Source organism: Daphnia magna, linkage group LG4 (genome assembly GCF_020631705.1).
Source record: "Daphnia magna isolate NIES linkage group LG4, ASM2063170v1.1, whole genome shotgun sequence".
Lineage (NCBI taxonomy): Eukaryota > Metazoa > Arthropoda > Branchiopoda > Diplostraca > Daphniidae > Daphnia > Daphnia magna.
The window spans coordinates 8,478,643-8,496,089 of record NC_059185.1 but is presented as its reverse complement, the minus strand read 5'-3'; the positions used below and the strand labels follow the sequence as shown (position 1 = coordinate 8,496,089).

Sequence of the window (17,447 nt, the reverse complement as noted above, 5' to 3'; positions counted from 1 at the left end):
CCCCCCTTGTTTTACGAGCGCACCATATGGTTTTAAGATAGCTTTTGCGGCTAGAAGCCATGTTTGTATCGAGATACAAACATGGCCGCCAGCCGCAATTTCCCTCTTAAAATAGTAAGGTGCGTTCGTAAAACAGTAGGGGGTACGCGCTTTGCCCTTGCTCTATTGTCGAAAGCGACACCAAAATCCCCACCTCCTCCCAAAATTAAATTGCGACTTAACCTTACAACCTAAAATTGGTTTTTTAGTGTTATATTGTAGACAAATGAATTATCTACCAGAAATACTAATGAAGTACCTACCAGAACTCTTTGGAAGCTTGAGAGAACCTTATGCAAAAACGCCGTTTTTGCGGTTCTCTCAGTGCTACAATTTTCACCCAAATGGTAAAATTTTTTGTGTGTACGTTCTCTTAAATAGTGGGAACGTCCCTTATTTTTTTCCAGACTTTTATTTGAATGGGAAGGGTGGGTAAAAATTCGATGAAAAAGTCTTTAGAAAGCCGAGAGAATCTTATGCAAATGAGGTCACTTTAGTTTTTTTTAAAAAACAAACAGCTAAAGCTACGAAGACGCAAAAGGGCTTAAAAGAAAGAGTTACGTTAGTTCTACCTGTAGCCTAATTTTCAGATTTTTTTCTATTTATTCAACGAATTTAGAGTAGGTTAAAAAACGAAATTATGGAAATCCTTTTTTTGCGGCATCAACTGGAGTTGCCGAATTCTTAGAAACACTTCGTTTTTTCCCCTACATTTTAAACAGAGTAATAGAATACTATATATATAATAGAATACTACACATATACAGTCGTGGCTGTAAGTTTCTTTACGTATAGCTAAAAAACCCACCCTTTTACTGTGTAATGGCGGATGGTATGTGCCTATGGCGGAGGTTGAGATACCTTATTTGTTCTTTTTTTTTTGTTTCTTACACCCTACCCCTCCCCCCATATTTACTTAACTCTTCTTTTACCGAAAATTACTATTTTACCACGATGTATCATACGATTATGCAGCCCTATTATCTCACACTCTAAAGAAATGAATAAAGACGTTTTCTAATTCAGTCAAACGATGGGACTTAATGTTAATTTCCATGCCTAAGTAAGTCAGAGTGTAGCTTAATACTAAGTCGTTATTGTTAACACGTTAAATAGGGTTGCTTACCGTATGCCACATCGTGTTAAATTAGTATTTGATGTTAAGCAGAAAAATTAAGTAAATATGGGTTGAATGGTAGGGGAAAGAAACAAAAGAATGGAACAAATAAGGTATCTCAACCTCTGCATAGGACCGCACTTTCTTCGCCATTTTTGCAAACGGCGTCGGGGCAAACCGGTTAACCTCGATTTTTGCCCCGCCCCACCCCGGCTGACGACCCCGATTCAGCCCCGATTGCCTTTTACCGGGGAGGGGCGGGGTGGTTAACCCGGTTATGGCTAATCGGGGCCGATCCCTAGTATAGGGCTGAGAGGACTGACATCACCGAGGCAATTTGAGAAGTGGCAACACAGCATCCGACACAGGTCTATTGTCTCGGGGGAATTTGGAGTGGGTAGGGGGTGCTTGTTTCCTAATTTTGCTATCTTTTGTCTAAATTTGTAACTTTTCCCAAGGCCTCGGGTTCAAAAATTTGAACTATAATTTTCATCCGTACTATCCGAAGGCTAAAAACCGGGGTTTTTTTTATATTAGAAGGTGAATGGTTTGTTAAATAACATTACCGGTTACGTTACGGTTAAGTTACTGGCGCAACACGCAAAAAAATGTTTTTTATTTTTTAATCGTCGCACCAGTACCTTTCGGTGAAAAGTAAACCGGGTTTTGGTTAACCCGGGACGATCCCTATTCTAGGCACACAAGCAAAATCACAACAAATTACTCACGGAAGCCACCCGTGAAAGAATTTTTCTTTCTACTCGTCGATTCTTATGTTGCGTTTTCCAGTCAAGCGATCTGTTTAGTTTTCCAGTTGATCAACTCTCAAACATTCAAATCACCCATTATTTCTGCCTGTCCATCCGTGGGATTTGTCGTCAATCTATCCATCCTTGCTGAGTTGTAGCTTTCCGTCTATCTGGCCGTCAAACCTTTCTATTAGCTTCCATCAGTTAGATGGAATTATCTTTATGTTTGTTTACATACATTTAAGAAGCTCTTCGACCGAACGGTAGTATCTGCTTGCTGACACGCTTATTTTTCTCTACCTCTATATTATCTGTTCACTAACCATCTTTTTTTATTATCTGCAGGCCTGCTTATTCCATTGGCCCATCGACACACCATTATTTAGTTTTCACGGTATGCGACTGCGTTGACTGCCAAATAACCCATCCCGAGTGTGAAAAAAATCAAACAAAAACGGGAAAAATTTTGGGGTAAAACAAGATTTCCTAGAATCACTACCAATTTTCTCAGCCGCATTACAGCAGCGACATTGCTGCAGTTCACAGCAAAAACGTAGGAGAAAAGAGGAAATCAAAAGAAATTAGTTTTCCATTCCGACAACCAATTTTTGGAGAAAAGAGTGGACTAAGATACCCGCTTCGTACATTTTCTCCATTTCTTCACCCGAGAATGAAAAAATAAAGGGAAACAGAATTACTGCCGCAAAGTGGCTCTATTCCACCGCCCAGGACAAAGAGAGAGAAGCGAGAAGCTAGATATACACATTGTAGTAGTACTTGTTCCACAATTCTACCGTTTACCGTAAAAAAGGGGAGGAGCAAAAATAAACCCTCCAAGGTTTCTTTTAATGCGCAATAAAAAGGCGGAGGGGCTTCCGAAACAAATAAAAATCGTACACATACAATTTTGGTTTTATATAGTATGGACCAATAACTTTAGACCCGTCTAAGGCTGGGGGATAGTTGGCGCTTGCATATTTTGCCCTTCGAATCACTAGTTTTGATCTACCCTAAATTCGTCTCGGCTGCGTGTGGTGAAAATGTAGCAGCTGCTTATATTTGTCCACTTGTTTACCCACAGAAGTTATCCGCCAAACAATATATCTTGCTGTCCGTCGTCAACAACGTTGTATTTGACCGGTCAAAAATTTTTTTCATTGTCTGTTGTCCAACTTCAGGTCACTTCGCTTATTATTTCTGTCTGTCAATCCAATACACTTCCCTCCAATCTACCCATCCTTACTGCTATTGTAGCAGTGCCGGATTAACCATAGGGCTTACAGGGGCTGAAGCTCAGGGGTGCAAGGACTGGGAGGGCGCAAATTTTGTTGAAAACAGCCAAAAAAATATTTTCGAAAAAAAAAAAAATGTAAATAGTTTTTTTGATCTTTGAATTCTCTCATTTTGAAAGCAGAAGGTCAAAGCTGGGCCCCTGGGGGCCTTCTGGCAATTCTGCGCGTCCCTTGAGGATTCTGGTACTCGTGGGAAAGGAAATTACATGCCCCTCATGCGGCTCAGTTTTTCTTGAGTCGTCGGTTGAGAAGAAGCTAATTTGCTAATAGACTTCTAAGTCGTACACTCGTACTAAGTTTCGAAAACAATTATGTCAAAGTCAGATAATTGCTTGAAAAAGTCAAGTCACCCAAGTGGGGCAGCAAATCGTAAGGCTAAGGCAACTAAAGATGTAAAAGAGAAACAACTATTAAACTCAATACCCAAACTTAGCAAATTTGGATTTGGAAAAAAAGCTGATTTAAATTCAAACGACTCTGCCTCAGCTTCAGTTTTATTGGATGTTGATGATGAAGACAATGATGAAGTGGAAATCGAATCGAATGTATCAAGTCCTTTATCTAATTTTCTTACTGATTCTCCTGTTTCACATGAAAACATTCACGATGATCGTGTCGAAAATAATTTAGGTAATCATAATGTTGTTGACAACGATTTCCATTCGTGTTTGGGAGCTTCAAATTCAACTGAAGCAATTGTATCAGTTGAGCTTGAGCGCACTAATGACGCTGGACTTTGGGGGACATTAAGTCAAGACGATATAGACTATTGGATAAAAAATGGGCCAGAAAAATGTCAGCACCACGACGATAAGTCTAATTTTGAAGCATCCTTGCAAAAATTTGGTGACCAAAATAGAAAATTTTCGAAAGTCTTTCTTTACCGAGTACTTCAAACGGATCAGAAAAACATAAATCAGTTTAAAATTTTGCGGGATTGGATTCTTTACTCCTCCAACGGGAAAAATATTTTGTTTTCCTTGCATCCTTTTTAAATTGCCATCGTCAACAACATTTGGAGATCCTTGTGTGGGATTTAAAGACTGGCAGCATGGTGATTCTTCACTTCGACAACACGAAGATAGAAAAAGTCATAAAACAAACGCAACTACTTTGGCCTTAAGGAGGCGTCTTTTTGGAAAAAATTGATCAGCATATAGAGGAAGTGAGAAGCACAGAAGGCTCATACTGGGAATCATAGTTATTGCGTGTTGTTGCTGTCATCAAATTTCTGTGTGAAAGAGGCCTTCCACTTTGTGGAGATAACGAACTAATAGGATCGCCAAAAAACGGCAACTTTCTTGGTATTCTTAAATTGATGAGTTAGTTTGATCCGTTCATTTGAACCATTTAAAAGAATATGGCAACAAAGGAAAGGGCCGATTTTCTTATTTATCTTCGACCATCTACGAAGAGTTAATTACAATTATGCGTGTGAAAGTGTTTTCTCTAATTATTTCTGAAATCTAAGAAGCAAGATTTTTTTCTGTGTCCTTTGATTCTACACCAGACTTGACACACGTGACCAGCTTTCCATGATTATCAAATATGTTTCAGTAACGTCTCACGAAGCTACCGAACGTTTTTTGTCCTTTATTCCTATTGAAAGCCATACTGGTGAATATCTGGCCAACATTATTCTTAAATTTTTCGAGGACCAAAAAATTGACATAAAAAATGCACGAGGGCAATCGTACGATAATGATGCGAATATTTAAGGAAGGTGTAATGGCGTGCAAGCCAAAATAATTGAAAAAATCCCCTTGCTTTTTACATTCCCTGTACTGCCCATTCACTAAACCTTGCTGGGGTTTGTGCAGCTGAAAGCTGTCTTGAGGCCACTCGCTTTTTCGGAATTGTCCAACAACTTTTTTCTGTTTTTTCTGGATCAACTCATCGTTGGTCAGTGCTAATAAAAAACATTGGCCCAAAAAAGATAGTTGTCAAGCGCCTTTTGGACACTAGATGGTCTGCACGAGCTGATGCTGTCAAAGCTCTTTCGTTTGGCTATACCGAAATTCGAGATGCGCTTGAAGAATTGTTGAAGGATTTACAACAAACACCTGATACAAGGCATCAAGCCAAATCTTTATTTGACCACATGCTATTTCGCGAGACTGCCATAATGACAAGACTTTGGAATTCAGTCATGGAGAGATTTAATATAGTAAACAAAACTTTGAATCCGAAACTTTGGACTTTCGCAGCGCTGTGTTGATGATGAAATCCTTAACAGATTTCGTAGCTAATCAGCGAGAAAGATTTGATGACTTTGAAAACGAAGCCTTAAAGCTGATTACAAACGGAAAATATAGAGATGCAGATAAAATACCAAGAAGGCGTCGACAACAAGTTAATGATGGTCCAAGCGAAGATGTCGTTCTGTCAGGTCAAACTCGCTTTCGAGTAGATGGATTTCTTCCGATATTGGACTCTTTGTCGCAAGCTCAAATTTCCCGGACAAACGCTTACAGTAAAATTGCTGGCTTATCCCTGAGGGTATATATGTATATAATACCGAAGGACTATAACAATTTTAGGGTGTGGGGTATAGGGGGTAGGGTAGTAGTAGTAGATCTCAGAAGGTTTAATGTCCATTATGTATTTCCATATACGTTTCTTCCCTGAATGACCAATCGTCCCCAAATTTTGTACACCATTCTCTCAAAATTTGATACGTGGTATAGTGGCTTTTTCATTTGATTCTATTACAGTTTAAAAAAATTAATTTGCGTAATTGTTACCTAGCTGGTTGCCGAATCCTAGGCAGTGAATTCGCTTTTGTTTGCGTAACCTTACAACTGTCAATGCATTGCAGTCAGTGCAGAAGGCTGTATAACAGTCACTAAACAGTAAGTGTTTTCTTTAACAAAATGTTTTAAACAGTAGATTTTTATATATTTTTTTATATTGCAGTAGTAAACATGCTGCCAGAACGGAGACTATGGAGAAGAAAGTTACACAGCGGCGACAAGATACATAATTTTTGATGCTGTATCTGTATGTATGTGTGTGATAGCTCAGCGGTAAGGTGTTGGGCTCATAACATTAAGATGAATGGATCAATACTCTTTGAAACACAAAATTTATTTAGTTTTTTCCTTTTTATGCGTATATTTTGTTAAATTTTTAAGTCGCTTAGTATCCCACATACAAAGGGCCGCGATGTCCACGAGTCGGGCGGAGTTGAGTACATCTTTTGATATCCCCGGACAGCCCGATACCGATTTGGATGTCCACGGATGTATTTTTTGGTTTTGACCGCCAAACAGCGCCGCAGACATCTAAGGATATCCGAACGGGCTTCATTGGCTATAAATAGACATGTGTTGACATCTATTCATGAAAAAATTAGGCATACCAGGATTCGAACTCGGGTCTCCGCATCACAGTCGAATCTTATTCCACTGTGCCAATCTACAGATATATTATGTATCATTTTCGAACAATACAATCGAATTGTTGTAAAACACTGAGCTTTTCGATAACAAATCACATACAGGATTTTAAGAAGTCAAGATGATGTCGAACTTAGGTTAAACCAGAGGTATATAAATTGAAATTAAACAATTTATGCTAAATATTTTGAATTTTAAACTTCAGCATGATTTATTAAGTTTAAAGTAGTTTTTATTATTTGAAATTATAATCCTATCATAAGTATACTTGCTTTTAATATTATTAGATGCCGAATAATATTTATTTTCTGTGAGTTAATTTTCAATGGCTTGGTTCCCGTAAGCTAAACGGAAAGCTTGCAAACAAACTCACGACTTTCATATATTTTATTCATTTTTTGTAATAAATTTTTAAATAAACCATCCAGCAAATAGATCATTACTCCTTTATTTTTTAAATTTTTCATTTTAAATGCTGGACTTCAAATAAAAATACGTTCAAGGAAAAATTTGAACACGGTTAAGTTTTCCCCCTCTCAAGAAATTTTGACAATTAATAATGAAACTTAGTTATCGGCCCCAATTAGTTCTAATCGAGTTAACCGCCCCGCACCGATAAAGTGCATTCGGGGTTGAAATGAGGTGCCACTTTTTCAACCGGGGCGGTGCGGGAAAAATTTGGAGTTAACCCGTTGCCCCAAAGCAAAAAAAAATGCTGTTCTTTCGGTTTCAGAGTAAAAATCGGGGCAAGCGGGTAGAACGAGCTATTATCGGGGTTGTTATCGGATAGATCGGGTCAATCGATAATGTTTTTTGCATTGATGAATCAATTGATTGCAATCCAATTGATTGCAAACCCCAATTGAATTCGGGGAGAAGAATTTTCCACCCTGAGCCACGCCTCCTTGGCCCGAAATGAGAAACCCGATTTGCAAAAAGCGCCCGATTGGCTCGAGGCCGATCCTTAAATGAAACAATTGAAAATCTTTTGGCTGTTGGAAGGAGGTCCGTAGAATATAATTTTCGCACATCCATTGCACTTCCAAGGTGACTAGCCGACGGACATCCCTGGAACTACCCATTGAGTACATAGATATCTAACGGATATTCGGCCATGATTCGGACATCCGACGGCAGAAATGTGCTATATGGGATGTCTTAAACTTAAACTATCCTAAGTAATATTTACATGGTTACATTCCCTGAAATTGCTTTTACAAGACAATTCAATTTGTTGTCTATTTTTGAGAAAAAATCTTCACGATTGCATTCTCATTTTTTTTACATAAGTCCCCGTGTTGCTAATTTTGGACAGTATACTGCTGCAGATGATGTAAAATTACACTGCTATTCATACTAGTCGCATTATGTCAATAACAGCGTAGTGGTAAGGTGTTGCGCTGGCATCATTAAGTTTAATTGTTCAATACTCATGCGGAAATAAAACCATTTTTCTTCAAATGTCATTGTTTTTCTAATTTTTGGAAAATTTTTTTAAGTCGCTTTATAGGTCTTAAACTTATATTACCCTAGCCAATATTGATATGGTTAGATTCCCAGAAGTGTATTTTATAAAACTATTGCATTCGGTAGTACATTTGTCGTATAAAATTCATCAAATTCGTTATTGCATTTTAATTTTTTTACTTAAGTTCCCGTGTTGCTAATTCCGGACAGTAGACTACAGCAGATGAACACTATAAATTGATTGAAATTTAGAAACCTTGGATCCAAAATCTGTTTATCTTTGGCCCACGTTACATGTCTATAGACAATTTTTTTCAAAAAAATTGCCCGAAGGACATTACCGAAGGAATCTTGTTCGGATTTCTCAATAATTGTTGGAGATTGGATTTTGATATTTTGATCGAAAAGGCCACCATTTTTCAAACTCAGTATAGTTCTGACTTAGATAAATCGTTTCCCGATGAGTTGACACATTTCAGCCTATACATTAAGCAGTACCTTGAGACAGAAAGCCCAGATTTCGAAAAGTCATTTACTGTGTATATGATGTATCAAACTCTATTCACACAGAAAGTGCAGTTAACTTTCCCAAATGTTGAAATGGCCCTTCACATTTATTTATCTCTAATGGTAAGTGTAGCTTCGGGGGAGAGATCTTTTTTGAAGCTTAAGTTGATAAAAAACGAAAATAAGACAAATATAGGCAAAAAAAGACTAAACTTTCTCTCTCTTATGTCGATTGAAAACGAATTTATAAAATGACTCTTTTTCGACGATGTCGTAGAGCAGTTTGTGAAAGAAAAAATTTGAAAAGTGCAAGTTTCAAACAAGTGTTACGTATTAAAGTAACTGTCAAAATGTAAATACTTTTCTTTGCAGTGAATGGTTAGTAAACCATTAAATAATCATAACGAAGTATAAGATTAACGGCAGCAGGTGACACACTGCGCAGACGAACTATTCACAAGCAACGCCTAGCGAACGAAGCACGTTATTTAGAAAAAGTCGAGATTTTCCGTAGTAAAATTAAGAAAACCCATAGTTTTTCAACAGTAAATACTTTTTGAATTGACAAGTGAACGACATAGATCATCATGGCAGTTAACTTTTTCCGGATGACTGGGAATCGATTTCAAAAGAAGAATTGTCATCTGCCAGATCGAGGCTGGCAGGATTCATTGAAGCCGTTCCGGATAAGGACAGGGAACTAAGAGAGGTATGATACATTTCAAAAGGCAAAAAAGATTACAAATAAGGATAAGAATGGCTATCGTATGTGGTGTGTAGTGTGACATATTGGTCAAAGACTGAACATAAAAAGTTTTACGAGGCTGCATGTTAAGAGTCATGAACTTCTCAATGACTATTGAACGAGCTACAAACAAAATGACTGCAATGAACTCGTCTTTGAGGACTGTCGTTTGTTGGCAAGATTTCATATATTTATTTTAAGGTGAGAGAGCTGTTTTCATCCTTGACGTGTCATTATCCAGTCACAGACACTCACTTGCAATTAGATTTTGCAGTGGTCAGAACTTACAATCGCAAGTCGTGTATCAGTCACAGACTTACATTTGAGTGGTGTGAGACAGTCACACACTCATGATTAGAATTTGCACATTTGTCACAACCTACAATTTAGTCGTGTGTATCAGTACTATACTGTATCACAGACTAACACCTGAGTGGTGTGAGACAGTCACACACTCATGATTAGAATTTGTATATTTGTCACAACCTACAATTTAGTCGTGTGTATCAGTCACAGACTAACACCTGAGTGGTGTGAAACAGTCACACACTCACGAATTGGTTTGTGTTCATCGGTCAAAATTTTCAACCAAGTCGTATGTATAAATAACCGACTTAAAGCCGAGTGGTGTGAGACAGTCACACACCAGAAAAAGGTTTGTGTAGTAGTCACAGACTCAAAATTTGGATGGTGGAAAGCTACACATCTAATAACAGGTCATGCCTAACTTATTAAAGAACAATTTACTCCTTTAAGAAAAAATGTGGTCTATTGAAAAAAATAATGGTCCACCGTTTTCTCTGACTTCATTAGCGATTGGAAGCATTAGAGAAAATTATGATGTCCACTCAAAATGGAATACTTGGATCACTAAGATTGATTGCTACGATGGAACAAGGAGCCAATAAGATTGCAGCAAAAGATGTCCTGGCCGAGTTCAGAAAGGCCCATGAGCTTATGCGCCAACGGCTCTTCATTCTCACAATTTGGCGCAAATTCGACTATGCCACTGCTGACAAAGTTGCCAGAAGAAAGGCTGGGGAATACTTGGATCCTGATCTCGCTAAAGTCTTGGAGGAAAAAGACAAGAGGGAAATAAAACGTGAACGGAAGAAAGAAAAGGACAGATCACGTGGCCAAGGAAAACGTTTCAGAGGCAACCACTCATATCAGGTCGATTTTGGAGCTGGACCTTCAAATCCCAGGGGCTACCACGGGCACGGCGTACAAGCTTCAAAAGGTGGTCGAGGTGGATCCACTCGAGGTGGAGGACAAGCTCCAACGACCGAACGCAGATGTTATGTTTGTCAGTCATTGGAACATTTTGCCAGGAATTGCCCCAACAGAAAGTAACGATTGTTTGATTAATTCAATACAATGGCCATACGATTTGTAATGTGCAAGACTAAATGGAGACTATTTGTCTTTACTTATAAATTATTTGAAAACTTTCAGAGAATCAACTGAGGCTAACAAACCAGATTTGATACAAGTGCCCCTTTCGACAAAGATCACACAGGACAATAATGTCACTGAACAGTCCAACATTAACGACGATCATACAGAATTTATCCCTGGCTCAATTCATCAGGAAAAGGTTCGAGAATTCTGGATTAAAGAACTAAAAGCCGGCGACTGGGTTTTGAATGTACTGGAAGAAGGTTACATCATTCCATTCACGAAGGCTCCAGCTGCCTACGAAGAACCCAACAATGCTTCAGCCAATAAAGATCCGGTTTTTGTCCACCAAGCAGTAACAGAACTTGCAACATTGGGAATCATCCAATTCACGAAGGAAAACCTCTTTGCGTCTCTCCATTAACAGTGTCTCATAAAAGAGGAAGAGACGGATCGATAAAGAAGAGATTGTGTTGGGACGGCTCAAGATGCGTCAACTTGTGCCTACAAGAACAAACGGTCACACTCTCACATTTCCAAAAGGCTTTGGAACTAACGAGACCAAAAGATTTCCAAGTGATATATGACCTGAAGTCAGCCTACCACCATATTAAGATCCACCGGTCGCAAACGAAATATTTGGGAGCAGCCATTCGGACACCAGAGGGCACTACCATATATTTTACTTTTCTGTTTCTTCCGTTCGGATTGTCATCAGCAGTCCACTGCATCACAAAACTGTTCAAACCAATCAATGCATACCTTCACAACAAAGGTATCAGACACTCAATTTATCTGGACGATGGAAGAATTACGTCTGACACGAAATGTCAAGCCGATAAGGAACGCTCGATAGTTTACGACATCCTAAAAAAGTCTGGGTGGATCATTGAAAAGAAGAAATCTGACCAAGAAAATGATGCTAGCCAATGCAAGGAATATCTTGGTTTCATCATTGACACTGATAGTATGACCGTACGCCTGAGTGAGGCCAAAAAACAGCACACTATTCAACAAGTTCTGAAAACGATCGCTTATGGTCCAAAGCCAATTCTGGCAAAAGAATTAGCTGGAACTCTAGGAAAAATGGTCTCAACAGAACCAGCACTAGGACCAGTAGTCATTATGGCGGCAAGAGCCGCTTACATAGAACTAGATGCGGCAGTACAAGGAAGAGGATGGAGCACTTTTCTAACAATGAGCACGGAATCACTGAACGGACTTAATTTTTTGTAGAAAACTTTTCTGATTTTGACAATTCTTTAATTCGATCAGCTGCAACAGAAATATCTGTTTTATCGATAATTGGACCACCCAGCTCTTTTATGAAATCGAGTTTTGTGTCAAACCATGCATGAACGCAAGAAGAGAAGATTTGGGCAAGTGATGCCTCTGGATTTGCCACATGTGCTTACTCGATCAAAGGAGAGAAACTTTACTATAGAGGATTGCTAAACGAGGACGAAAGAAGACTATCATCTGGTCATAGAGAACTTCTCGCAGTGAGAAAAACCCTGGAATATTACCAACATACAGGGGCGACCAACAACAAAGCCACCAACATTTACTGGCTCACCGACAGCCAAAATTTGACCACTTTCTTAACGAAAGGGTCGGGAAAGAGACATATTCAAAGGAAATCTTCGAAGTCATGGTCCTCTGCAAAAAACTTAGTTTGAAAATAATACCGATCCACCTTTTACGAGACGACCCGCGCATCAAGTTGGCAGATGACGGTTCAAAAACCACAGACACCGATGACTGGCAAATAGACGACGAAACATTCCAAAAGAGCAATCGGAGATTCAATTTTACAATCGACATGTTTGCTTCTGATCGCAATAGAAAATGCGAAAGATTTTTTTCAAATTTTTACTGCAAGGGAACAACTGGCATTGACGCATTTTCGCATTCATGGGACGGGGAGATTGCTTGGATTTGTCCGCCAATACGAGAGGTTATCAAAGTCACCAGGAAACTGAAAACGTCGAAAACAACCGGAATCTTATTTATTCCGGAATGGAGGACCGCCGATTATTGGACCGAAATATTTGACAGAGAGGGACGGCTGTTATGGCCTTTCAAAAACGTCGAGACACGCATACCATTTATCATTCAGGGCACATTAAATCATCGATCACCTCTCACTGGGCGAGTCAAATTCAATTTCCTAGAGATCACTTTCAATTCTAACTAAAATTACGATGTAAAGTCAAACTGTTTTTTCTCACACAAATACAAGAAATTCAAATCAATCTGACCCAGTTGGACTCAAGTTTATGTATCACAACTTCATTTTTGACCTTCACAAGTACACATGCTACAATAATTATTATTACTGAGAATTTTTGTTTTGTAATAGTTGGGACATAGAAATGCGACTTGAGAGGGACAGGTCAACGTATTTTGACGGCATTACATCTGAACGCCATCCACCCAAACGCTTTAATTGGCTTTCAGTTGCACCATGGGCAGCTGCCGCAGTGGCACCGCCTCTTTTTCCGGAATGTTCGCCGTAAAGTTTAGGATCACAACCCAACGATTGCAACAGTTTTTTCAAATCAGAAAGGGCGCTACTGTAAGGTACAGGCTTAACAGGGTTGGGAACATTTTTAGCAGTACACAAAGGGACCAAACAACCAGAGTAGGAGGGGCCCAAGAACTGAAAATAGTTGAGAGTGAGTTTCACTGGACAAATTTCTTCATTTATATTAGAAGCGACAATTCTCTCACTTCCTTCTGAATACTGGTCGTTTTTGCCACCTTGAAATAAAATTTGAAGATGAGGAGACGGACTTGATTTATAGATGACATCTTTTCTCTGAAGTTTAACGATATCGCTAAAACGGCCAAGTGTATGATACTCCATCGAAACTCTCCAAATTGTCCTCCAAAGGACAAGTGAGGCACGTAGGCCATCTCTTCCATTTACTGGCCGATAAAGATGAAAGTACATTTTGGACAAAATGTCTTCAGTTATAGGTGACTTGGGCGCACGCATTTGAGGGTGCTCATTCCGGAAACCACGGAAGAGAAGAGATATTGTTTCGTGAACGGTAGGTGATGGCAACATTCGGACACGATACTCATGCGCGATCACAGAACTCAACATAACTACTTTGGAATACGATCCGTCTCGTAGCATTACCAGAGAAAGACAGGCAGCCAATTGTTTATGATCTGCCCCAAATTCCGGTATTCCATTCTCTTGACAAAAAGCAGCCCAAATTTCATAGACACGATTGTACTAAATAAAAAAAAAAAAAAAAACACATAGGAATGTTATAAACAAACGTGACGTAACGGATGCTACATGTAATAGTACCTGCTGTTTAGTTGAATCCCTCACAGATTTTGAAAGATAATATTGAGAAATGTCCAAACCAGCGGACAAACTGGATTCGTATTCAAGTGCAACAACATCAGAAGATGAACAGGATTCAGAAATTGGATCATCCATTTAAAAAAAAAAAAAAATACGATTCGGTGAAATACTGATAGACGAGTGTTTACTACAGCAGACGAAAAATTCAGCTAATCAAATTAATTCCATCGCTTACCACGTTTAGTTCAGAGAAACGGGGGCGTGACCACCAATCGGGTGGTCACCGCTTGCTTGAAACCTATTTATCTGACAAGAGAAATAGTTTTCAATTACAATGCGATTGTAATTACATTACGTTAGTGAACGTAATAGAAAAGTATACTTTTCATAAGTGTAATCACTATTGAAAAGTAAATACTTTTCTTTGCAGTGAATGGTTAGTAAACCATTAAATAATCATATACGAAGTATAAGATTATATCTGGCAGCAGTGTGTACACACTGCTGCAGACGAACTATTCACAAGCAACGCCTAGCGAACGAAGCACGTTATTTCCCACCCACCCACCCAATTAGTGCTTCTAGGCGTTTTTGATCGTTGCTAGGGCAGAGAAAGGGGGCGTGACCACCAATCGGGTGGTCACCGCTTGCTGAAACCTATTTATCTGACAAGAGAAATAGTTTTCAATTACAATGCGATTGTAATTTTTTAAATTACAATGCGATTGTAATTACATTACGTTAGTGAACGTAATAGAAAAGTATACTTTTCATAAGTGTAATCACTATTGAAAAGTGTAATTTGTGGAAAGAGCTAGTCTGTTTCTTGTCAATACAAACTTGGAAAGCAAAAATATTGTTTCTTAATCATTTTTTAAAATAAATGGGCGCAAATTAGTCAAAAGCCCAAGGGTTAAAAAATCTTAATCCGGCACTGTATTGTAGCTATCCATCTGTCCATCAACCCTTTTTATTAGCTGTCTATAGGATCACCATATTAAAATTTGTTGGACATTGAAATGTAAAAGATGACTGACTAAACCGGAATATTTGCTCACTGACACGCTTGTTTATCATACCTACAAATTTGTTAGTTCTAATTCTGAAATAGACCTGTCAATCTGCTGGTTGCATCTGCCCGTCGGCACACCATTCTTTGTTTCCCTCGGTATGTAACTGGATTGGCTGCACTCAATCAAATATCTCGTCCAGAGTGTGAAAAAGTGGGAGATTGTGGGTTTAAAAGTTTTCCTATAGTAATTATCCTTTCCAAAATTACAGTATCAAAATTATCACATTTCGTCGGGAAGTGTGAGGACAAAAGATAAATAAAATACGCGCTTCGTTCAGTTGCCTCATTTTGCCGAGTATGGGGAAAAAAGAGGACAAATTATTACAGCAGATTTCCTCCATTACACCAGAAGAGCGCAGGAGAACGAGATAGAATAGTAAAATATCTGCATTGTAAGATTTTTTTCATAATTCCACCGAAAAAGTGGAGGAACAAGATCCATTCCCCATATGCAGTCCTGTTAATTGTGGAATCAGAAAGGAAATGGGCTTGCGGCACGAACTGAAACCGTACAGACTAAACACCCACTCCAATCAATTCAGGTCGATAATCAAAATTCGAGTAAAATTGATTGGCGGTGAAATACGACTGAAACGAAATAGGACTGAAAATTTCCAGTCGTTTTTTCCTGTAGAAATAGGACTGGAGAAATAGGACTGTGTTTTTAAAACTTTTAGGTCAGTCCTATTTCTCCGTGGCACTAGTCATATTTCTTCATAGAACTACTCCTATTTCGTCAACCTTTCAAGGACATTGAGTCACCAATCCAGTGGGCGAAAAAGGTGAGGGGGGGGGGATTGGCCCTATTCCACAGAGGGAGTAGGGTAGAAAAGGTTATTTGAACTCAGGCTTATATGGTTAATTGTTTGCCAAACACCGTTGACAAAATGACGACGCTTTAACTGCCTGTAACTTCAGTAATTGTATTTCGATTTAATTAATTTTTACACAGTCTTACGCAGTCTAATGTACAGAATAAAGTCCATTAAAAGATTAATACAAAATTAAAACAAAATATGTATTTTCATTTCATTTATTACAAGCTAACGTCAATGGTGGAGCTAACTTCAATAGTCGTTTGGGGTTGGGACGTTGGCTCCGTAGTCTCCCACGCTGAGGCGGAGCTTAAATCTGTCGTTTACAGTGGCGAAACCGACACTTGAGGCATCCATGCCCTCAATTTGTGGCGGTTCGCCACTGTCTGAATCCACATACATTGAAGTGTTGTTTGACGGCAATGTAGAGGCATCCACATCCATGGAGGGATTCATCCTGATGGATGAATCCACGTAAATGGATTCAACTATCCTAACGGATGAATCCATATAGATGGATTCATCCGTTAAAATTTCGTCCTGAAAAATGAATCCATGTAAATGGAGTCATCCATCGGGGTGGATGCCTCCATTGGCCCAACTGGAGAGGTGAAGTCACCCTACGCAATTCAAATAATGACATTTAAATTAAGAATTAATTATGAAAAAATTAGGTTTAATGTAATTATTTAAAAAATTACCTCTAATAGAGATGTTGGTCTATTTTTGAATTGATTATTTTCTGCCATCTTGAAATTTCTCAATTATGCCATATGCTGATATTTGTTATATTAGCTTCCTTTTATATAATGATTAAATAGCCGGAAGGAATTTGTGTTTTACATATTGAAATCTGGCAGTATCACACAAAAAGAAGTGTAGGGGGGCGTTTTTCTTTCTGAAGTTTAGTATTATTTTTACCGTGAAACAGTGCAGATGGTGCTGGTTAAAAAGGATTTATATGTGATCTAGTATCATGTGGTAAGTAACCGTAAACTGCAATTTCTTATTTTCTGATTCTAATAATTTTATTTATATTTAAGTTAAAAGGGCCATTGGCTGGAAAAGTAGTGTGAAAAATTTTGCCAGGATCTATCGGTAGGAAGCCATATATTGTCGCGGGTGAAAAGGGAGATTGGTTATCTCTTCGCAGAGATGAGTCATCCGCTCCTTGGACAACGCTGCGATCGTGGTGAAGAAATTATCGGGAGAAGTCCGCTCTAAGAAAGATACGCAGATATGCAGTCCGGAAGGGGAGTAATTCGCGCGACGGTATAAAACGCTGCCCCAAATCTGCGTTAGATGAGTCTCCATCGGGTGAGCTCCCGGAGCTGGGCTCCGTAGGAGAAGTTCCCTGGTTTCCCTAGAGTTCTTCAGACGCTTCTCCAATTTTTGGTAATGGTTATCCCTTTTGTTTGAGTTAAACCATTGTTTAGAATTTAAGTCATCACTTGTTGTATTCGCTTGTTCTTGTTCAAATACAACTCGTGTGACAATTGGTGGAGATACAGTCCGTTACCCGT

At 38.8% G+C, this 17,447-nt stretch overlaps 2 protein-coding genes across 2 annotated transcripts; one reads left to right on the top strand and one right to left on the bottom strand.

Annotated features, from left to right (window-relative positions):
- The first annotated feature begins 9,050 nt into the window (after positions 1-9,050).
- On the top strand, positions 9,051-12,391 carry LOC116931312. Its single transcript, XM_045172610.1, has 5 exons — positions 9,051-9,278; positions 10,128-10,538; positions 10,783-11,099; positions 11,735-11,905; positions 12,076-12,391. Exons 2-5 carry the CDS (start codon positions 10,152-10,154, stop codon positions 12,389-12,391), a joined length of 1,191 nt encoding a protein of 396 aa, XP_045028545.1. The 5' UTR covers positions 9,051-9,278; positions 10,128-10,151.
- A 656-nt stretch (positions 12,392-13,047) lies between these two features.
- On the bottom strand, positions 13,048-14,172 carry LOC116931313. The gene is made up of 2 exons (XM_032938882.2): positions 14,038-14,172; positions 13,048-13,959 (listed from the first exon to the last, which is right to left on the bottom strand). Exons 1-2 carry the CDS (start codon positions 14,170-14,172, stop codon positions 13,048-13,050), a joined length of 1,047 nt encoding a protein of 348 aa, XP_032794773.2.
- Between the last annotated feature and the right edge of the window lie 3,275 nt (positions 14,173-17,447).